At 42.4% G+C, this 24,795-nt stretch overlaps 1 protein-coding gene across 3 annotated transcripts in view; it reads right to left on the reverse strand.

Moving 5' to 3' along the window:
* ALKAL2 (ALK and LTK ligand 2) overlaps positions 1–24,795 on the reverse strand; it is a 38,536-nt gene that overhangs the window by 8,658 nt on the left and 5,083 nt on the right. For all 3 annotated transcript variants that reach the window (XM_069973045.1, XM_069973044.1, XM_069973043.1), the window contains exons 3-5: positions 12,266–12,319; positions 9,244–9,327; positions 3,047–3,120 (exon numbers count right to left, since the gene is read on the reverse strand). In XM_069973045.1, the coding sequence (XP_069829146.1) occupies positions 3,056–3,120; positions 9,244–9,327; positions 12,266–12,319 (203 nt within the window). In that variant the 3' untranslated portion in view covers positions 3,047–3,055. The remainder of the gene's footprint in view (positions 1–3,046; positions 3,121–9,243; positions 9,328–12,265; positions 12,320–24,795) is intronic.

The following is a 24,795-nucleotide window of genomic DNA, read 5'->3' on the forward strand; positions in this document are numbered from 1 at the left end:
CACGTCCTGCAGGACATACAGCAGCTGATACGTATGGGAAGACTTGAGATTTTTAAATAGAAGTAAATATCAAATCTGTTTAACTTTCTGAAACCAGCTGATTTGAAAGAAAAGGATTTTTGTTGGCGTACCCCTTTAATTATTAGAATTCAGACCAGAACCCTTAAAGGGGGTATCAGGTATTAAAAAAACATAGCTGCTTTTCCCAACAAACCTGTTCTGGGGGTCGGGAAGGGGTTAATGTCTACAATGATTGAGCTTTTATAACCTTGTTTATGTATGTTTTGCTTCTATGGAGACAACAATTCTAAGGTGAGACCCATATAATGACATTCATTACAGATTGATGGGGATGATAGGCGAGATAGCAATCTACTAATTTATTCCATTCTATTCATGAAGTGTAGATTCCCATATACTGTAGCAGCCTGGTTATCTGAGGACATGCCTGCAATTCGGCATCTAGGCGTATAAGACTAAAAGGGATATAAACTACTAGCAAATCATCTGCTCCAATGGCGATTTCAGATGTGGTTTTCTCTATTGGACTTTATGGGGGAGAGTTATCAAACATGGTGTAAAGTGAAACTGGCTCAGTTGCCCCTAGCAACCAATCAGATTCCACCTTTCATTTCCCAAAGAGTCTATGAGGAATGAAAAGTGGAATCTGATTGGTTGCTAGGGGCAACTGAGCCAGTTTCACTTTACACCATAGTGCCTATGATGGGGACATGCGCATTATAACTGGACTATGGAGCAAAGAAAGAAGCGCCTGATCTAATAAAACATATTTTCTTTCAGACTATGTATATGGCCAGATGTGTGTGCATCACTTGCTTGGAGAAGAGGTGTCACCAGGATGCCCAAGAAGATAAGCTTAGTGTGATGTTACTGTGACATGTACCACCTACCTAACCAATGTAGAGACCAAGTCCACCCCCCACTCCCCGCCCCTTCATGGCGTCGGACCTCACAACTTATAGGACTTAGGGCCGTTAACTGGGAAGTAGAGTTGCCATAATCGGCCTGCTCCTCGGTTGACCGCATCTTTTGTGCATCCCTATAAATCACTGTTTATCGATAGCAATATATTTAGATGGCTGCCCAAACAATAAAGTGATTGTTTGTGTGGCCACTAACATGGAGAAAAGTCTGGTGTCCATATCTTACAAGTCTGTAGGAATGTTCAATTCTTTTGGTGCTCGGGGGGGATCGGCAATATATAACATATGTAACATAAAAAACAATACATAAAACAGTCCATGGGTAAAGAAGCCCAGCAAGCAGCTCCCCCAGGGGCACTATAATACACAGGCTGATATATCCTCCATCTCACTTACATCCCCATGTAGTAATAACTGGCTAAGGGGAAGCACAAAGTCAATAAAGGTAAATCATTATACTTCACAGCCGACGCAGTATTAGGTGCACGATGGAGCTAAAGCGCTGATCTTTTTGGCGTGATCACCGAAAGGTAGACAGGGATTTCCTCTCATCAATCCCTAACGCCTCCATCTATTTCCTGTCTCATCAATGATAGTCTCATCATTCTGCTGGAAGTGGCACGCTGACACCTGCTCGCTCAATGACTTCCTTGCATTCCACCATTCTGGGGCGGATATCGATTTATCATCAGTCAAGGAATCAGATAGATATGCTGCGTGCAGCTTAACTTGCCACACGGCCCTAAGAAAGCGTAGGTGTCCTCAGGCCGTGGGAAGGCTTGACACCAGCCATCAGTCTTCACCCCGACATTAGGAAGATGTAATACGGTCCCTCTATCTAACATTTATTCATTTTAGCCCAAATGTAAACTTAAAAGGAATTTGTCAGCAGATTTTCCAAAGTGAAGCTGCTGGCAGTACAATGTAGAGGTCATAATACTATACATCCTATACATGGTGTGTGTGTTAGTTAGGTTTTTTCTATATTGTTTTCTGCCCGTGCTGTATGTAAATGAAGTATCTGGTGCCATTGGGGTGTTACACAGCAGCTGTGAGTCAAGCAGTCATCTCTTTGCATTCATCTCTTTCCACACTGCAAGCACGCCTCCTGTCTGATGACTGACAGTCCTTCCTGCTGCGACATCATCATTGGCTGAAATCAAGCAGCCCTGTCAATCATCAGACAGGAGGCATGCTTGCAGCATGAGGAGAGATGAATGCAGACAGACCACTCCTTGACTGTTGGCTGGCAAACTTGGCTGCCACATTCCCACCACATGCTGGTGTGTTTTTACCTTTAGATGGAAAACGGATATTCCAGCAAAAAAAAAAATATATTATATATATATATATATATATATATATATATACACACATACACATTTTACAAGTAATATAACTTTGTAACAGTCTATTAATGAAGATGTACACCTTTTTGTGTAAAAGTTTTACATTGAGTGGCAGCAGTTAGGAGTGACAATTGGTGACACCTATGGCTGTATCTGGAACTGCAGGGCTGTGCAAGCCCTGGTCTTGAAAGAGTTACATATTACTAGTGATGCTGCATGCAGATACTGAGCCTCCCCTGATGTCTATATAATACATGTTAGTATTAGAATAGATATTACATTTGGGGAAGCGTTTTTTGTCAGCAGCGCTGAAGCCACAGGACAGTGTAGAAGAGTGAGCATGGATTGCCAGTAACCCCGCTCTCTACTACACTGTGCTGTGGCTGCAGCGCTAGTGACACAGACAGCTTCCCCAAATGTAATATCTATAGACATCAGGGGAGGCTCAGTATCACTAGAGCTGCCTCCAACAGTGTTAGTGATATGTAAATGTGCCAGGACCAAAGCTTGTGCAGCCCTGCAGTACCGAATACAGCCCTTTATGGCAGCAGAAAGGCCTTGTCAGCCTTTACTGCTGCTGCTTAAAGTGTACCTGTTGTTTGTAAAACTATACAGAGGTCATTGACACTGCAGCCATTTTTGGTCTCTGGAGAACCCCTTTAAATGATCCTATTTTACAAAACTTTCCATCATTTTCTGTATATTGCAATGTTACATAACACAAAAAATGGTAACCATCAGAATAGGACTCACCGTTGCCTGTTATCCATCCATACACATAGGACTGACTGCTAATCTCGTGAGAAGTCTTGCACATCTCTTGTAATCTGTGGTGAAACATGAAGATGCCTTATTGCACATGCCCATATCCCTCCATTATACCAAGTCAGGCAAAAATCAACAAATACATAAAAAAACACAATCATTTCAGACATAAAGACATATGTCGGTGAAACCTAGTATCCTGCAGTGTTGATCCAGAGAAAGGCAAAAATAACCATGAGGCAATTTTCCTCACCTGATAGGGATAAAAATTCCCAGTTGACTCAAACTCTGACAATCAGATTACAGCCCTTCTCCAGGATCTCTTAGGCTATGTTCACACTACGTATATGTCCGGCCGCATATTTTACACGGCCGGATATATACGTGTGAAACTCCGGCCGGCGATTTACGTAAGTTGCGGCCGGCTACGTACGGTCCGCAAACTTACGCCCGTAGTCTACTTACGCTTCCCGAGCACCCTATGTAGCGATCTGACAGCGGTCTTTTAGTTGGATATCTTCGGCTAGCCCCGGACACCCCACAGAACCTTTTGGATCGGCAAAGCAAAGTGCAAAAATGAAGAAATCACCACTCCGTACGGGACCGCATGTTACGCTACGGGCGTAAGTTACGGCATTTCCGTCCTGAAACAATGGGCTGGTTAATTTTCTACAGCGCCGCATACGATCCGGGCGTAAGTTCTTACGTAGTGTGAACTGTGCAGCCGTACATTGTATACTTTCCATTGTACGCAAACTATGTAAATCTCCGGCCGCTTATTTACGGAACGCGCTACGGCCGGAAACTTATGTAGTGTGAACATAGCCTTAACCTGTAATGTTATTACACTCTACAACTCTATCTAGGCCCCTCTCTAATTCTCACAATGAGTTCACCATGACCACATCCTCTACCACACAGTCTCAGTGCTCGTACAGTAAAGAATTTATAGTTTTATAATCTCACTGCTCTTACAGTAAAGAATCTATAGAGAGTTCTATAGTCTCACTTCTCCTACAGTAAAGAATCTTTAAAGTTTCATAATCTCATTGCTCTAACAGTAAAGAATCTATAAGGAGTTCTATAGTCTTACTGCTCTTACAGTAAAGAATCTATATGGAGTTCTATAGTCTTACTGCTCTTACAGTAAAGAATCTATATGGAGTTCTATAGTCTCACTGCTCTTACAAAAAAGAATCTATAAAGAGATTTATAGTCTCACTGCTCTAACAGTAAAGCATATCTAAAGAGTTCTATAATCTCACTGTTCTAACAGTAAAGAATGTAGAGTTCCATAATCTCACTGTTTTTACAGTAAAAAATTTATAAATAGTTTCATAGTCTCATTGCTCTTACAGTAAAGAATCTATAGAGTTCCATAGTCTCACTGCTGTAAAGAATCTATGGAGAGTTCAATAGTATCGCTGCTCTTACAGTAAAGAATCTATAGATAGATACATAGTCTCTGTAAATAGCGTTCCCTAGTCTCACTGGTCTTACAGTAAAGAATTTATACAAACTTAGGCTATGTTCACATGCTGTATGAGACCGATGAGCGCCGATGAGTTCCGATGCGGGCGCATCTGTGCGCGCCCGCATCAGAACTCTCCACTGCATACAATGGAGCGAGTGGCTGGAGCCACGGAAAATGGACATGTCAGTTGTTTGCGGCGCTGCTAGGGATCCCGACCGGAGTGTATACTATGCCCTGCCCTGTAGATTCCATAGAGGGCAAGTTACAAATATTTTCATATTAATCACGGCCGTTGTTCCAATCGATTCATTTCATAGTGTCACTACTCTTACAGTAATGAATCTACAGAGTTCCATAGTCTCATTGCTCTTACAGTAAAGAATCTCCGACTATGTTCACAGACAACCCTACTTTCCACGACATTTAGAGGATGCCCCCAGGTTGTAGATGCAGTGATTGGAATATATATATATATATAGATAGAAAGCCGCAGAGACTGTGCAGGATACAGAAGGACAGTCGAGACTTGTTTCCTGGCATAGAAGGTATTACCAATGCACAGGACTCGTCATCGCTCTACATGAGTCTCGTAACATCTAGATGTAAGGATAAGCTTCTATCTCTGAGGCAAAAAGGTAAGAGATCCCGTATGGAATGTATGAGGGGTAATCCCATCAAAGGCAGCGCTGATCATTTGTTTCTACAGGTTACATCGCATGTAATATACTTACATTAATGTCATGTGTTTATACACCATCCAAATCAACTGGTTTCAGAAAGTTTTTTTAGATTTGCAATTTACTTCTATTAAAAATCTTAGGTCTTTCGGTACTTATCAGCTGCTGTATGTCCTGCAGGAAGTGGTGTATTCTTTCCAGCCTGACACAGTGCTCTCTGCTGCCACCTCTGTCCATGTCAGGAACTGTCCAGAGCAGGAGAGGTTTTCTATGGGGATTTGCTGCTGCTCTGGACAGTTCCTGACATGGACAGAGGTGGCAGCAGAGAGCACGGTGTCACACTGGAGAGAATACATCACTTCCTGCAGGAGAGACAGCAGCTGATAAGTACTGGAAGACTTGAGATTTTTAAATAGGAGTAAATTGCAAATCTCTGGCACTTTCTAGCACCAGTTGATTTGAAATTGGTGAACTACCCCTTTAATAATAATAAATGAGTCTAATTGTGTCTGATAGGAAGTGGGGCTTTATACAAGAGGTCTCCTGGATTTAGCGTAGAATAAAGGATTCCGCTCGGGTTCTATTCATGTGTGATTTATGAATGCATTAATAGGCACAGTCCTGCGGCTTGTACTACGGAGCCCGGGCTACAATGTCTACATAGTAATTAGGTAAGATCCTACCATTAGGGGCTGCTTACACAATGCCCAGAAAAGAAGGGGGAGGCTATTTATAGAAAAGCTGTACATTATAGGAAGGCTTCTATATCATGGACATTTATTATCTGTTTATTCAACCACAGAGCGTGCCATGGGATGAATGCAGAGAGTCGGACTGCCAAGCCGGCTGTATAGCAGCTGGGATAATAGATGACTATGCATAACATAGGAATTAAAGGGGTTGTCCAGCGAAAAACGTTTTCTTGCAAATCAACTGGAGTCAGAAAGTTATATAGATTTGTAATTTTTCTATTAAAAATCTTATGTCTTCCCATACGTATCAGCTGCTGTATGTCCTGCAGGAAATGTTTTATTTTCAGTCTGACACAGTGCTCTGCTGACATCTCAGGCACTCTGGAACTCTGTCTTGGTTTTCTATGAATCCCCATAGAAAACTTCTCTTGCTCTGGGCAGTTCCTGACATGAACAGAGGTGGCAGCAGAGAGCACTGTGTAAGACTGAAAATAAAACACCACTTCCTGCAGGACATACAGCAGCTAATAAGTATGGGAAGACTAGAGATTTTTTAATAGTAGTAAATTACAAATCTATATAAAACTTTCTGATACCAGTTGATTTAAAAGAAAAAAGTTTTTCACTGGACAACCCCTTTAACCACAATGTACAGACAGTAAAAAATAGATTGCACAATAGCCTTAGATCCTCACATTCCCTACTTACTGTATGAGAATCTTTCTCTTCAGTACTTAGTTTTTCCTCCTTTTTCTAATTTCTAATTATTTTTCAACTGATGTAAGAAAATGCCAGAGATTTGTCATTTACTTCTATTTAAAAATCTCCCAGTACTTATCAGCTGCTGTATGTCCTGCAGGAAGTGGTGTATTCTTACCAGTCTGACACAGTGCTCTCTGCTGCCACCTTTGTCCGTGTTAGAACTGTCCACTAAAAGAATAAAATAGCATAGCAAATCTCTCCTTCGGACATTGGTGGCAACAGAGAGCACTGTGTCTGACTGGATAGAATACATCACTTCCTGCAGGACATACAGCAGCTCATAAGTACTAGAAGACTGGAGATTTTTAAATAGAAGTAAATTACAAAAGTATCTATAACCAGGTGATGTTAAAGAACTTAATAAGAAGTTGTTTTCATGGTCAACCAGATACAGTGGAGGTGCTACCCGCTCACAGTCATTTTATCTACAAGTCTGCTGGCTCATATAATACATTCCCCTTAAAGTTTTCCCCTCACACCTCTGCACACTACCAGAATTATTGCTGAGGCTGCTGCAAGTACAGGACTTCATTTACTAGCAGGTTTTATGGACTGACAAAAAGTGTAGGATATTATCTATCTATCTATCTATCTATCTATCTATCTATCTATCTATCTATCTATCTATCTATCTATCTATCATTTATCTATCTATCTATCATTTATCTATCTATCTCCTATCTATCTCCTATCTATCTATCTATCTATCTATCTATCTATCTATCTATCTATCTATCTATCTATTTCCTATCTATCTCCTATCTATCTATCTATCTATCTTCTATCTATCTATCTATCTATCTATCTATCTATCTATCTCCTATCTATCTATCTATCTATCTATCTATCTATCTATCTATCTATCTATCTCCTATCCATCCATCTATCCTCTATTATCTCTTACATTCCATGATGAAATGTTAAGCGATGCCATAATCATGTGGTGAAAAAAATTACTTGTAGTATTTTAAATAGTGCTAGGGCACCGTCTGTAACAATGAACAATAAGCAGAACCAATCAACTTGATGGCTACCTTCACCATTAATTTTTGTTTGGTGAAGCATTATAATGAAGTTAGAATAATAAGTCAAGTATAGAGTGGAAGGAGATGCAAACACCATGGTGCCTGCGAACTCGTGTTCTTGCTTATATATAACTAAGGAAATATAATGACCTGGAACATTAACATATTTCCACATATATACTAGTAAATAGAAATAACATATTAGAATAAAGATGCCTAAATGTGGACGTATAACCAACAAATAATTCCTGTAGAGAAAGGAGAGACTATGAAATGTAATAGTCTATTGCATTAACAAATATACTTGCTGCCCAAATCTGTTCAAGTAGGTGGAGGGCGCCCATTTCTAGGAGATTTAGTCTTCTTGCGCGTCGACCATTCTTCTCTGGTTGGTAAGGTTGGAAATGGGGTGTGTAGGTGGACAGGAAGCCATGATGGAATGTCCATCCGTGGAATGTCGAGTCGTTCCCATATACCTTCTAAATCTTGTGGTTTCCGTATTGCATGCTGCTTCCCATTGAAGGAGATGAGAAGGCCGAATGGAAATAGCCACCTGAAAGGAATCCTCTTCTCCCTTAGCTTTTCTGTCAGAGGCTTAAGAATTCTTCTTTTAGCTAAGGTACTGGCTGCTAAGTCTTGGAAGAATTGGATTTTAGTCCCTTCGTATAAGATGTCATCTGTTTCTCTGGAGGCTTTTAGTAGAGCGGCTGTATCGACGTAGCTAAGAAGTCCACAAATGACATCTCGTGGTGGGTCATCATTTGCAGGTTTAGGCCTCAGGGCTCTGTGGATTCTTTCAATAACTATGCTAGAAGCCCTCTCTTCTCCAAGTAGTCCAGAGAATATGGAATTAGCTGTTGAAGGCAGAGACTCATGTGCAATGCTTTCCGGAAGCCCTCTTATACGTATATTTTTTCGGCGGCTTCTATTTTCTTGATCCTCTAACATGAGAAAGGCATCATTAAGATGATCTTGCTGAGTCAGTACATGATCATTTCTTGATTTGACTCTAATTGCTCAACTCTGCCTCCAATTTGCTTTAAATCTGCTTTAATGTCTTGCAGATCTTGTTTCAGGGGTGCAAGAGCTTGATCCAAGCATTTTCGTAGAAGCACACTGGAGAATTGCAGTACATTTTGGTCTGTTTGCTCAGCCATTTGGTCATAGTCCTCTCCTTCAGACACATGTGCACTTGATGTTTCTGCCATTACGTGTATTTGTGAGGATGAATGACGCCTAGGAGAGGAATCTATCCTCTATTATCTATCTATCTCCTATCTATCTATCTATCTATCTATCTATCTATCTATCTATTATCTATCTATCTATCTGTCTGTCTGTCTGTCTGTCTGTCTGTCTGTCTGTCTATCTATCTATCTATCTATCTATCCCATATTATCTATCTCTGCAGCTATTCCTATTCCTATTTGTTTCATTGCAACACAGATGAATAAACCTAATAAATTGCAGAAAACACATTCCCTGCTTCCTTCTAGACCAGCCGGTGTGATCACATCCTGAGCCCCCCCGCCCCCTACAATGGGTTCTTACTTACGTGCTGGGATGGTGCAGTCCCTTGTGCTGTTATAGAGTCTTCGGAAGTGTTTATTGCAGTTTGGGCTTGTAAAAGACAGTCGCCCTAAAATACAGAAGAAGACGAAGAAGTGACTATAATAACAAGTCCCATCTTATAGGAACAGAGGATCAGTACAGAGATTAGGAATAGAAATCCCAGTGACTATAAGCTATAATGGGTTTATTTTATTTTCTTAGGAATATAATTGTCATTATTTATTTATTTTTTACATTTAGTGGCAGCAGTAAGGGACAGTTCACACTGAGGAATCAGCGAGGAAAGTGTTCCGCCCGGAATCACCTCTGGCAAAATTCATTTTTCATTGAATGAAATTCATTCATTTTTTCCAATTCCGCGCTGAATTTCCATGGTTATTCCACGCTGATTCCGCGCTTTTAGAGCAGAAACTCACTTCTCAATTCATTTCACTGGGATTTGCAGTGGAAAATTCCACACAAAAATTCCGCTGTGTGAACTGCAGAGCGCAAATTCTATTGAACTCAATGGCATTTGTCTCTGCACTATATTTTCAGGCGGAATTTTCAGCTTTGATTCCTCAGTGTGAACTGACCCTAAGGGGTGATATGGGCCCCTCTGCTGCCACCAATGGCTGTGTCAGGAACTGCAGGGCTGCTTAAGCCCTGGTCCAGGAACAGTTAACATATCATTAGCACTGCTACATGCAGCATAATGATGTGCTTACACAGACAGATTTATCTGACAGATTATTGAAGCCAAAGCCAGGAATGGATTTGAAAACAGGAGTAATCTCAGTCTTTCCTTTATGACCTGTTCTCTGTTTATAGTCTGTTCCTGGCTTTGGCTTCAATAATCTGTCAGATAAATCTCTCTGTGTAAACACACCATTAGTCATACAAATCATCTTGGTGTCTTCCCCTGGTGTCTTTACAATGCAAGTTAGATTGGAACAGACATTAGACTTTGGGCAGCTGTCTGTGTCAGTAGCGATGCAGGCACGCAGATGAAGTAGGGATACTACAGGATGCCATGGCTGCAGCGCTAGTGACACAGAAAGCTCCATGAAGTCCACTAATGTCTATTCCAATGCTAGCATTGACGATATGCAACTGTGCCAGGACCAGAGCTTAAGCAGCCCTGCAGTTCCCAACACAGCCACTGGTGGCAGCCGAGTGCCATCCCTTACTGTTGGCACTCAAAAAAAATCATTGTGAGCCTTTACTTATATATACAACATCTATAATAGTCACAAATGTCCTATTATACACTGCAACTATTTCTGAAATTGCTCCCTTGCACGTAGGATTCATCATATAATAAAGCGTCCCACATCTGCTCTCCACTGTTTCTTCATCAGAATAGAGAGGCTGAATACATCGCTTTGATATAAGAAAAATAAGCAGCTGACAGAAAACGGATGCCGCAAATGTTGTCTGCGTTATGTAAAAAGCTTCAGAAACGCAGGTTGGGGGAAATCGGAACTTCAATGATCCACCTATAAATGGAGCGACTTTGGCATCACAGAACTTCTGCGGACACAATTCCCTAATATACATGCGGACCTTTACTCTCATGCCTATTCTTTAGATCATATTGGGGCCTCCTGACTCTCCACTGACAGATAATGTCGGTAGGAAGAGGGGTTGGGTATGATGGATTTTTAATCCCAACCCTTTTGTTCTCAGAGGATAAGCCAGCACCAGAGTTGTCTGGCTGCAACTTACCCCTCTCTATACGAGACACATGAAAATTTGGCCATGCCATAGGGAGGCTAACACTTGTTGAAGGTGCATCGGCACCTTAAAGTGTCACTGACATTTTATATTTTTTGCAGAAATCAGAAGTCCAGACGATTTTAAGAAACTTTGTAATTGGGTTTATTAGGCAAATATGCCATTATCTGCATTCACAAAGACTTTCCCCAGCCCCCCCCCCCCCCCCCTCCTCTCTCTCATTTACTGCTCATTATCAGGAAATCTCAACTGGTTTACATCAAATACGCCCTGTCTGCTCTATGGATGGGGGAGGAGGGAGATTAGTCGGCAACGGAGAGCAGAGAACAAAGGATTACACAGTAAGACCTCTGTAAAAGCAGATATTCAGAGGTCAGAGAGGTCAGTGCTGACTTTAGAGGAGATAGCCCGGTGATGTAGCTGTAAATTAACTCTTTGTTGACCTGTTTTGGTGCCTCACCTCCCTGCACCCCTTCCCTCTCCATAGAGAGCAATGAAGACAGGGGTGAGAACTTCAAACTGCTTTTTTATGATAAAAAAGCATTTTTCAGCTAATAAACCCAATAACAAAGTTTCTTAAAATCGCCTGTACTATTGATTTCTGCAAAAATCAACCAACCATCCGCCAACCAACTATCCACCAGCTAAAGGTTCCCATACACGTTATACTGATGTCAGCCAAACCACGGCCCAAACCCACGGCAATGGCAGTGGGTTCAGCCGTTAGTATAAGGCATATGGGGTCTCCTGAGAGTCTAACGACAAATAATGTTGGTGGAAAAAGGTCTGGCAACAGCTTATCTCTCAAAAAACAAAGGGGTCAGGCAAAGAAATTCGATCATGCCCGACCCCTATATTTTCTGAGAGCTAAGCCGCTGCCAGAACTGTCTTATCTCTCCCCATAGAAATCACAGGAACATTCGTCTTCATGTTTTGAGGGTGCATCGCCGGCAGTTATCAATAAGCAACTTATTTTTCTATTTTTTTGTAGCACTCAGTATAGGTAACTGATGACATTGGCCTCTTGTAATATTAAAGGGGTTATCCAGTGCTACAAAAACATGGCCACTTTCTTTCAGAGACAACACGACTCTTGTCTCCAGTTCAGGTGCGGTTTGCAATTAAGCTCCATTCACTTCAATGGAACTGAGCAGCAAAACTCCACCCAAGCTGGAGACAAGAGCGGTGCTGTCTCTGGAAGAAAGTGGCCGTGTTTTTGTAGCGCTGGATAACCCCTTTAAACTGAATAGAAGTTGTGTTCCTCCCAATTCCCAGGACAACCAACATACCTGTTAAATGCTTTAAGAACTTCTCTTTCATTCGCAGGTCTCTGGGAACAATTTCTACAGAAATACAAAGGCAGCACACATTAGATTTGCAGAGAAGAGGACAATTGTTCTGTAGAGAGTACATTGCACATGTAAAGACGTGACCCCCTGACTGACAGGTGAAAGTGGTAGATGCTGGATTGTGCCAAAGTACATAAGACCTGGAAATCCCGGCTTCCAGACTAAGCTGGCCTGTGCCTGTGTCCTGATCCATTTAGATACAAACCTTTCACAATGTGTTTACTACACATCTCCTGGAACTGCTGCTGGCAATGATGAAAGCGTCCGCTCGGCAGTATAAACAGACACGGTAGTGTGCCTGGTATATACAATACAGCCATGTTTATGTTACTGTCTTAATGTAAAACTCTAACAAATAGGCTGGTGAGTGAGCAACCCTGCTGGGAATATATGATTAAGAACAGGAAAAGGGAGGAACTGTACAATATGGGAATCCAGACATGAGCAAGAAACCACCATCCATCAACCAACCAACCCCCCCGCCAACCAGACACTAAGGAAATATTCACCAGCCAATGAACCAACCAGACACCAACCAACCATCTACACACCAACTATCCAGCACCAAGCTCCTGCTAACCAGACACCAACAAAATATCCGCCAACCAATAAACCAACCAACCTACCTCTCACCAACCGCACACTAAGGATATATTCACCAGTCAATTAACCAAACACACCAATCAACTATCTACTAACCAACCAACTTCCTGCTTACCAGACACAACCAACCAACCATACTTCAATCAATTATTTACCAATCAACCAACTATCCACCAACCAACCTCCTGCTATCCAGATACAAACAAAATATCTACCAGCCAACAAACCAACAAACCTCTTGCCAAACACCCATAAAGCATCTATTCACCAGCAAATTAACCAATTAACCATTCACCAGCCAATAAACCAACCAACCTCTGGCCAATCAGACACCAACCAACCTCCTGCCAAACAGCCACTTAACATCTATACACCAACAAATCAACCAACCATTCTCCAGTCATTGAACCAACCAACCTCCGGCCAATCAGACACCAACCAACCTCCTGCTAACCAGACACACACCAAATATCCACCAGCCAATAAACCAACCAACCTCCTGCAAAACAGCCACTTAGCATCTATTCACCAACAAATCAACCAACCAACCATTCACCAGCCAATGAACCAACCAACCTCCTGCTAACCAGACACCAACCAAATATCCACCTGCCAATGAACCAACCAACCTCCTGCAAAACAGCCGCTAAGCATGTATTCATCAGACAATCAACAAACCAACCAACCTCCCACCAACTAGACCCCAACAAACTATTTACCAGCCAATGAACCAACCAACCTACTGCCAACCAGTCACCAATCATCCACCAGCCAATGAACCATCCAACCTTCCGCCACTACCCAACCAGCCACTAAGCATCTATTCATCTGCCAAGCAACCAACCTCCCCCAAATGAGTCACCCGCCAGTGGACCAACCAACCTCCTGCCACCAACTACCCAATCGGCCACAAACTATTCAACAACCAACCAGGTCTAAGTTTGTATTCGTATCGCGTGAAACATCTGTAAACTGTTGACAGATACTTTGGCATCTCATGCATGTTGGACGCGATTTTATCATTGCTGGACTGAAGAAATAAATGGAATCAATATTTACAAGGCGGCAGAGTTCTATCCATACTTCTTCTTATATGGAATTTTTCTATGAACAGTCCTCTAGGAATGGCGCACCACCTGCACAATTATTGTTTGATGTCTGCTGTAGCCCCCATGTAACATATGCTGTATACCGATTGCTGTGCCAACTCCTAGGTCTAACTTAAAGATGAAATTAAATTTCCAGAACTTTCTCAGAAAAAAAGTTTGTCCTTCGAGTGTTGCCAATGATCATGTATGGCTAGCTTGTACAGCTGTAACACCAACTACAAAAAATATCTGGCTGTATCTAAGCGATGTTTTGTGTATTAGTTGTTCCATCGTCAACCTACTTTTATCTAATGTGTTGGATCAACAGCTATTATATGGCATGATTACAGGGGATCAAAAATTAGCACAGCCTGCTTTAAAATATAAAAAGGTGTATACTTACCTCCCCTGCTCCCACCACAACAACCATTCTCCTGATCCTGTTTCACAGTACTTGCTATATTAGGGGTCGGCACTGCCAAACATCGGCCACAGCAGTAACCCGCCTCAGCTGCCTGCTGACTTGGGATGTAAGCAGGGACAACAGGTATATGTTTTTATGGTTTTCAGTTGGCCAAGTTGATTTTTGTGGTAACTAGGATTAACCATGGTCTCTTGACTCTTCCAACAGCTATTGATGTGTACCTTTGTGTATGTGTATTTTGCACACATTTACAAATGTTCTAATATTCATTCAATGTCAATCAGACTCCATTTATTGTAAATATAACAGCCATCAGATTTAAAGGGAATCTGCCAGCAATTTGTCATGTTTAGAGTTTAACTGTTAAGGAGGCTGGGGTGAGCTGCAGCATGCACTCTTCTGCCCTCCACTACCTTTCCCTGCCTTCACTTATTGATGCACAGGCCAAGTGGTGGAAGCCAAGCAGGGAGGGGTGGGGAAGGGAAGGAGGCATGCATGCTGCGGCTTAGCAATGTCTCCTTGACACTTGAACACTAAGCACAGTCGCTCAGTGGTTAGCACTGTAGCCTTGCAGCACTGGGGTCCTGGGTTCGAATCCCACATGGGCAACATTTTCAAAGAGTATGTATGTTCCCACTGGATATTCTGGTTTCCTCCCACACCTAATGGGGACAGGGACCAAAATTGGCAAAGTGCTGCGGAATCAGTTGGCGCTATACAAATGAAAGTATTATTATTATTATTGATATAGTGCTGACAGATTCCCTTCATGTAGTGCAAAAACAAGATGTATCCCTAGATATACAGTATATAATGTGCAAATAATGTGCTATATAGTGGGCAATCACATATTCCATAATATAACATACTATACTATATGTAGCCCACTCAAGCTCGAGGCCCACCGGGGGATTCCCCAGTGCTTTGGTGGGCCAGTCCAAGCCTGCATGTAGCATACATAGTACACACAGCCAATGCCAATATATTAAATCATCAATGTGCTGTTGGGTTTACTAGGTTAACCCTGGTTATGCCTACTAGTCAACTGGACAAACATGAACAGTCCTGAGATGCAACCACTCTGTCATACTCAGTCTCATTATATACCATTGATCTTCAACGTAATAACACCGCTGGCATATATCACTTTGTTTCTTAGAACATATGACGTGTCATGTACATTAGAATGGCGACCTTCTAACCCTAAGCAAAATAATAACACTATCATGTTATTTTATTTCTCGCCTTTTAAACCCAAAGGGGTGTAATGTGGCCACATTTCTCACCCAAAATAATTGCTTTTTTTTTTACTTTTCCAGCCAATATTCAAAATTTGCCAGAAAACCCTTTTAGGGCTGGGAAGCTCTAAGGAAAACTGACTTTTTTTTATCCATTGTAATGTTCATAAAAGAATCCGTGACAGATCTGTAGTAATTTACCCACTGATATTACTAGTAAATTTAAAAAAAAAAGGGATATTTTCAGGACAATCTTTGAATTTTTTTTAAAAAGGCTGAAAATCAATTGAAAACATATGTCATTTTGTTACAAAATCTGGCAAGAAATGTGAACACCGCCTTATTCCTGACAGTATAGTGAATGGTTTTTTTTATCTGAAATGGATCAAAATTTTGACTGACATAGGAAAACACATAAGAAGCTGGAGGCCCGAATTTATATGTCTGTGCAGCGGATTTAGAAGATGTAATAACTATAAAAATATAAACAATAACACAAAAAACGAGTGCAATTGCATGTGTTCAAAACTTTCACCACCATAAAATATATATATATAGTACTTTTAGGAGGATTTAATGGTCATTTGGGATCCATACAGGAACTGACGGAACTCCTCTTAAAGGCGGCACACTGAACAGCGAGCTTGTCAGGAGAAATTCGTCATTCACAAAATTTTATGACAATTCTGCTCTCAGGCATAGGTCACAAAACAATTTAAAGGGGTAGTGCGGCGCTAAACAATTATTCACAAAATAACACACATTACAAAGTTATACAACTTTGTAATGTATGTTATGTATGTGAATGGCCCCCTTCCCCGTGTTTCCCCCCACCCACGCTAGACCCAGAAGTGTGGTGCATGATTGGCTGAGCACAGTTATGACGCGGCATAGTGGAGCCGGCATGAGGGTCGGATGGAGTGGCTCGGCGGCCTCCCGAAGACTACGTCATTGTCCCAAGATGGCGGACGGGGGTCGACACGAGATGCAGTGAGTATAATGCACCACACTTCCGGGTTTGGCATGGGTGGGGGGAAACACGGGGAAGGGGGCCATTCACATACATAACATACATTACAAAGTTGTATAACTTTGTAATGTGTGTTATTTTGTGAATAATTGTTTAGCGCCACACTACTCCTTTAAGTGACACATTGCTTAAAACATCATAAGACATCTTAAGACTTCATATCCTGAGCGATTCCCTTTAAATGACACCACCTTCATGACTTCTAAGTCCAGAACAACTTGGGATTTCTAGCAATAACTTGCAATCAAGACTTAAAAGCAGCCTTCAGGAGACTGGACCTGCATACAGTAAGTATAGCTGGTATATAGCTGCCTTCAGGAGACTGGACCTGGATACAGTAAGTATAGCTGTTATATAGCTGCCTTCAGGAGACTGGACCTGCATACAGTAAGTATAGCTGGTATATAGCTGCCTTCAGGAGACTGGACCTGGATACAGTAAGTATAGCTGTTATATAGCTGCCTTCAGGAGACTGGACCTGGATATAGTAGGTATAGCTGTTATATAGCTGCCTTCAGGAGACTGGACCTGGATACAGTAAGTATAGCTGGTATATAGCTGCCTTCAGGAGACTGGACCTGGATACAGTAAGTATAGCTGTTATATAGCTGCCTTCAGGGGACTGGACCTGGATACAGTAGGTATAGCTGTTATATAGCTGCCTTCAGGAGACTGGACCTAGATACAGTAAGTATAGCTGTTATATAGCTGCCTTCAGGAGACTGGACCTGGATACAGTAAGTATAGCTGTTATATAGCTGCCTTCAGGGGACTGGACCTGGATACAGTAAGTATAGCTGTTATATAGCTGCCTTCAGGAGACTGGACCTGGATACAGTAAGTATAGCTGGTATATAGCTGCCTTCAGGAGACTGGACCTGGATACAGTAAGTATAGCTTTTATATAGCTGCCTTCAGGTAACTGGACCTGGATACAATGGGGGAGATTTATCAAACATGGTGTAAAGTGAAACTGGCTCAGTTGCCCCTAGCAACCAATCAGATTCCACCTTTTCTTCCTCACAGACTTTTTGGAAAATTAAAGGTAGAATCTGATTGGTTGCTAGGGGCGACTGAGCCAGTGTCACTTTACACCATGTCTGATAAATCTCCCCCAATAAGTGTAGCTGTTATACAGCTGCCTTCAGGAGACTGGACCTGGATACAGTAAGTATAGCTGTTATACAGCTGCCTTCAGGAGACTGGACCTGGATACAGTAAGTATAGCTGTTATATAGCAGCCTTCAGGAGACTGGACCTGGATACAGTAAGTATAGCTGTTATACAGCTGCCTTCAGGAGACTGGACCTGGATACAGTAAGTATAGCTGTTATATAGCAGCCTTCAGGAGAATGGACCTGGATACAGTAAGTATAGCTGTTATATAGCAGCCTTCAGGAGACTGGACCTGGATACAGTAAGTATAGCTGTTATATAGCTACCTTCAGGAGACTGGACCTGGATACAGTAAGTATAGCTGTTATATAGCAGCCTTCAGGAGACTGGACCTGGATACAGTAAGTATAGCTGTTATATAGCTACCTTCAGGAGACTGGACCTGAATACAGTAAGTATAGCTGTTATACAGCTGCCTTCAGGAGACTGGACCTGAATACAGTAAGTATAGCTGTTATATAGCTGCCTTCAGAGGATTGACCCCGGATACAGGTAAGCATAGCTGTTATAAAGCTGCCTTTATGAGATTGGCTCTGTATACAGGTAAGTATAGCTTTGTTTCTACTGTTAAAAGATATAATAACAGTGACACTTTAAAAGCTATGGATATATATTTGTTTTTTTCCTGAATGCAAAAAGAAATAGTCGTCATTAAATATTTCCTACCATTTAGTTGCTGCTCAAAGAAAGATTAAATTAATCAGACAGATGTTCTTCTCTCTCAGTGATAGATATAGCGGCATGGAGTAGGAGTGGTACACAGCAGCTGCTTGTTCTGTACACGTGTACACAGCCCATGTGATTTGCCCCCAGTATGCTGCCTTGTGTGGACTTTTCTCTCTCCCTTTAACTTGTGCGGCCCTTCATATATGCTCTCCCTTCTGTCCACACTCTGGGGTGCTCTGTACAATTACCTCCCCCTCCCAACTTTTATTACCGACACTGAGACAGCAGAAAGACAGACTTATCTTATCTTTCTCTGGGCAGAAGCTATAAGGTAGATAATCTTTAATAAAGACCATTTAGAGAGTTTTGCATTCAGGAAGCAAATGACTAATTAAAAAAGAGCTACAGTCATCTGAACATCTGATCTACCTTCATTATTATCTATGGCAGGGTCCCCCAACATGTGTCCCTCTATAAAACGTCTAGTCATCAAAAGACTTTTCATCCTGATTGTCCTTGCCTGAGAACAAGAGGATTGGGCAAGTAGAAACCAACACATACCCAATACTGTCCCCTGATATCTGCTGTCAGGGGACGGAAGGCCTCATACATCTGGTTGGCTGGTCTAGTCTAAACAGGTGGGTAACACAGTGGCAGCAGTAAGGGGTGAGATGGTTCCTCTACTGCCACCAATAGCTGTGTTGGGAACTGCAGGGCTGCTAAAGCCTTGGTTCAAGCACAAATACAATATTGCTAGCGATACTGAGCCTCCCTAAATGTCTACGTGCATGTTAGCATTAGAACAGACATGCTTGTGAAAGCTGTCACCAGAGTGTCACCAGAACTGCTGTGGCAGCTTGTAGCAGAGCGAGCAGGCATAACTGTCAATCTACAGGGTGCTGTAGCCGCAGTGCTAGTGACACAGACAGCTTCCCCAAGTGTCTATTCTAATGCTAACACATAATATAGAGACATCAGAGGAAGCTCAGTATCTGCATGCTGCAGCTCTAGCAATACGTTCCTGTGCTTGGATCAGGGCTTGTGCAGCCCTGCAGTTTCCAACACAGCCATTGGTGGCAGCAAAGAGGCCATGTCGCCACTTACTGCTGACAAAAAATACATACTCACCTGCTACTGAAGTGAATCTGGTGTTAAACAATTACCCTGATAAAATACATAACAATATACATAACAAAATTGCACTTCACTATCTGAAATTATTCTATGGACAGCCAAGTATTTCTGGTTTGATAATGATTTCTTTTAGGGGGGTGTTCACACATTAGTTTTTGTGGCAACTTTTTATGCAGTTGCTGAAGCCAAAATCAGAAGTGGAGTCAAGAGAATTGAGAAATCTATAGGAAGGACTTATATTTCTCCTTCCTGGATCCACTTCTTTCTTCCTTTTCTTAAAACTGTGATGTGTTTCCAAATATACAAATATAAATAAAAAAAAAAAATGCTGTGTGTAATACCCCTATAAATGGCAGCATCCATAGCTGGTATATTACCAATGATGGAATCTCACACACGCCCTCTAGTGTTCACTCTGGTAATACTTTATCCTTAGTTCATCTCTACCCGGGAACCACATGTAATGTGATTTTGCAATGATTTATTCTTTTCACGTGAAAAGCTAAACCCCAAATTATTCTAGGATACTATTACCAGAGAGCAATGCATGGTGGGAGCGCAGATACATTGTACATAGATATAAGCTGTAGGTTAAAGTGGAAATAAACTTCTATTCACCATTGACTAAAAAAAGCCATTAAATGCCCCTAAAAAAAGCCATAAAAAAAAGAAATGCAAAAACTACTACTAAAAACTATGGGGCAGATTTACTAACCCTGTGTAATACTTACACTTACCCTAGACAGACTACAAAGAAACTACTACTAATAAATATAGGAAATTACAAAAAGTAACTTATAGATGAGAAAGACACCGGACAAGAAAAATCAGTGGAACATTAAGGAAGGAGGCCAGACTGCTGATATGTTATGCAAAATAGATAATTGATAATAAATATATAGTGCCATAGGTAAAGCATAAAATGTACAAGGGCCATTGAGAGTAGTGTCCACCTCAAACTTCAATGCAAGGTATGCCCCTCAGGCTTCTTCAGGAGGTACTAAGGTGGCGATCCCTGGGCACAGTGCCCCCTAGGCTTCTTCAGGAGGTACTAAGGTGGCGATCCCTGGGCACAGTGCCCCTCAGGCTTCTTCAGGAGGTACTAAGGTGGCGATCCCTGGGCACAGTGCCCCCCAGGCTTCTTTAGGAGGTACTGATGTAGCGATTTTCAGGCACAGTGCCACTTCTTCAGGGGGTACAGAAGTGGCGATCCCCTGGCACAGTGTTTCTCAGCCTTCTTCAGGGGGTACTGAGGTGGCAATCCCCATGCACAGGGGCCCTAAAGCTTCTTCAGGGCGTACTGAGGTGGCAGTCTCCATGCACAGTGCCCCTCAGGCTTCTTCAAGGGGTACAGAGGTTGTGATTGCCATGCACAGAGTGCCTCAGGCTTCTTCAGGGGGTACAGAGGTTGTGATAGACATGCACAGAGCCCCTCAGGTTTCTTCATGGGGTACAGAGGTTGTGATCCACATGCACAGAGCCCCTCAAGCTTCTTCAGGTGGTACAGAGGCTCTGATCGCCATGCACAGAGCCCCTCAGGCTTCTTCTAGGGGTACTGAGGAGGCGAACCCCATGCACAGTGCTGCAAATAGGCTGAAGGTGGCAATCCATACCTATTAAATACCTGATTATCCTAAAGGTATAATGATTGTGGTGACACTTACAAAAAGGTGACAATGCTGTGGAGATACCCATCATCAGTGTTTGCCTTCTCCTCTGCCTATGCCTCCTGTTCTGGCTGCAGTTCCCTGTTCGGCCTGTAGGGTGCACATGCTCCTGCCTTCTCATAGGGCCAGAGCAGGCAACCGAAATCAGTCCCCAACCAATAACCACCTATATCAGGAAGCTTCACCCTCGCTTAGCTGCCTGAACAATAAGGTTCCAGGAAAGTGTTATTAGTATGGAGTCATTACAGTGTATGACTTCATCTTACTTCTTGGTGTTATGAATCTCCTGAGTGACTTCAGTCTGATTTTTTTTTTTTTTTTTTACTGTATGTTAATATACATACATCAAGGTCAGCTACTTATCCCCTATCATGTGCATAGCTATCTCTTATCAGGAATACACCATGGGGGAGATTTATCAAACATGGTGTAAAGTGAGACTGGCTCAGTTGCCCCTAGCAACCAATCAGATTCCACCTTTCATTCCTCACAGAGTCTATGGAAAATGAAAGGTGGAATCTGATTGGTTTTTAGGGGCAACTGCGCCAGTCTCACTTTACACCATGTTTGATAAATCTCCCACTGTGTCTCTTACAGCTGTAGTTTATATGGTTGCATACAGCTCAATGTATCAGGACTTACTGCTAAAGGCCAAGAGTTAGAAATGAATATGTAGTGCTACAAAAAAAGTCGCTGTGTATTCCAGGCCTTAAAAAAAAGGACTTCCAGTCCATGTCAGGAACTGTCCAGAGCAGCATACCTCCCAACTTTTGCAAAGAGCAAAGAGGGACATGTGTGCCACGGTCCCCATAGTCACGCCCCCATAGCAACCCTCCATAGCCACGCCCCCATAGCAACCCTCCATAGCCACGCCCCCATAGCAACCCTCCATAGCCACTCCCCTACAGTTACCACATGCTGCTGACTGAATAGTGCCCTATACAGTATCCAATTCCCCCCAAAAATGCCCTATATAGTATCAGATCCCCCATATAGTGCCCCACATAGTAGCCAATCCCTCCATATAGTGCCCCACATAGTAGCCAATCCCTCCATATAGTGCCCCACATAGTAGCCAATGCCCCCATATATGCCCCACATAGTAGCCAATCCCCCATAGAGTGCCCCACATAGTAGCCAATGCCCCATATAGTGCCCACATAGTATCCAATGCCCCCATATAGTGCCCCACATAGTAGTCAATCCCCCATATAGTGCCCCACATAGTAGCCAATCCCCATAGAGTGCCCCACATAGTAGCCAATCCCCCATATAGTGCCCCACATAGTAGCCAATCCCCCATATAGTGCCCACATAGTAGCCAATCCCCCATATAGTGCCCCACATAGTAGCCAATCCCCCATAGAGTGCCCCACATAGTAGCCAATCCCACATATAGTGCCCCACATAGTAGCCATTTGTGTGGCCCGACCAGAAAAACAATAAACCAGTAACTCACCTGTCCGCCGGTCCCAGCAGCTCCTCTTCCGGCAGAGCGCGCACTCCCGTCATCCTCCGGGGCGGGCAGCGGGGTATACAGACACTGACTGTACCGGAAGTAATTCATATAGAGGCTGCAGGTCACTTCCGGCACAGTCAGTGTCTGTATACCCCGCTGCCCGCCCCGGAGGATGACGGGAGTGCGCACTCTGCCGGGAGATGAGCTGCTGGGGCCGGCGGACAGGTGAGTTACTGGTTTATTGTTTTTTTCGGTGGGGCCACATATAATGCGGGACACTGGGGGCTGTTCCGGGACTGCGGGACAGCACCCCGAAAACGGGAATGTCCCAGGGAATCCGGGACAGTTGGGAGGTATGCCGAGCAGGAGAGGTTTTCTATGGGGATTTGCTGCTGCTGCTCTGGACAGTTCCTGACATGGACAGAGGTGGCAGCAGAGAGCACTGTGTCAGACTGAAAAGAATACACCATTTCCTGCTGGACATACAGAAGCTGATAAGTACTTGAAAACTGGAGATTTTTAAATAGAAGTAAATTACAAATCTATATAACTTTCTGTTCATTTAAAAACAATTCTTCCCCTGGAATACTCCTTTAGTATTGGGATAACCCTTTATAATATACAATGCTGAATTCATGTACCTGCCACCACCACCAGGGGGAGCTTAAGAGCTAACTTCAGACTGGTTATACATCAGACACTATAGTGGCGGCTGTTAGCTATTTGTCTGGGGATTTGAGGGAAGAGCTCTGACAGCTATATAGATATACTAAAATACTAAAAATAATAAAAAGATGTTCAAGACTGAACCACATGTGACAAAAAAGGAAATGTATTTTAAGATGACTTCCCACCGTGAAAGATGCGTTACTGTAAATCTGGAATAAAAGATGAAATATAGAAGGTCCAGGATAGTCAGCATGCTGCAGAACATATGTGTATGGTGGATGCAATACAAGAAAGCCTCGTATCTGCCTATATACGAAATAGATGAACATCATGGAAGCACATGGAGCCTTCCTTATAGGAGACTGACAGCAGGGAGGCTGCCCCGTCCATTCCTCGCTTCTACTTCAGGAAACCACAGTTAAAAAAAAAAAACAACAATAAAACACTATGGATGGAATTTGTTAAAAGATTAGACCTTTTATTGTGGAAATTTGCGCACATTTTGTGCAAAAAAATAAAACTTTTTAAAGGGGTACTCCACCAAAACAAATATATATATTTCTTTCAAATCAACTGGTGCCAGAAAGTACCAGAGATTTGTAATTTACTTCTATTTAGAAAACTTTCAGTCTACCAGTACTTATCAGCTGCTGTATGTCCTGCAGGAAGTGGTGTATTCTCTCCAGTCTGACACAGTGCTCTCTGCTGCCACCTCTGTCCATCTCAGGAACTCTCCAGAGCAGGAGATGTTTTCTATGGGGATTTGCTACTACTCTGGACAGTTCCTGCCATGGACAGAGGTGGCAGCAGAGAGCACTGTGTCAGACTGGAAAGAATACACCACTTCCTGCAGGACATACAACAGTTCATAAGTACTGGAAGACTTGAGATTTTTAAATAGATGTTTTCAAAAATCTATATAACTTTCTGTTAATTTGAAAACAATTCTTCCCCTGGAATACTCCTTTAGTATTGGGATAACCCTTTATATTATACAATGCTGACTACATGTACCTGCCACCACCACCAGGGGGCGCTTAGGAGCTAAATACAAACTGGTTAAACATTAAAATGGGTTTGTCTAGGGAAAATATTTTTCTTTCAAATCAACTGGTGTCAGAAAGTTATATAGATTTGTAATTTACTTCTATTAAAAATATATTATCCGCTGCTGTATGTCCTGCAGGAAATGTTTTATTTTCAGTCTGACACAGCGCTCTCTGCTGACATCTCTGGCCGAGACAGGAACTTTCCAGAGCAGGAGAGGTTTTCTATGGGGATTCATATAAGTTCCTGTCTTAGCCAGAGATGTCAGC

Source organism: Dendropsophus ebraccatus, chromosome 6 (genome assembly GCF_027789765.1).
Source record: "Dendropsophus ebraccatus isolate aDenEbr1 chromosome 6, aDenEbr1.pat, whole genome shotgun sequence".
NCBI lineage: Eukaryota > Metazoa > Chordata > Amphibia > Anura > Hylidae > Dendropsophus > Dendropsophus ebraccatus.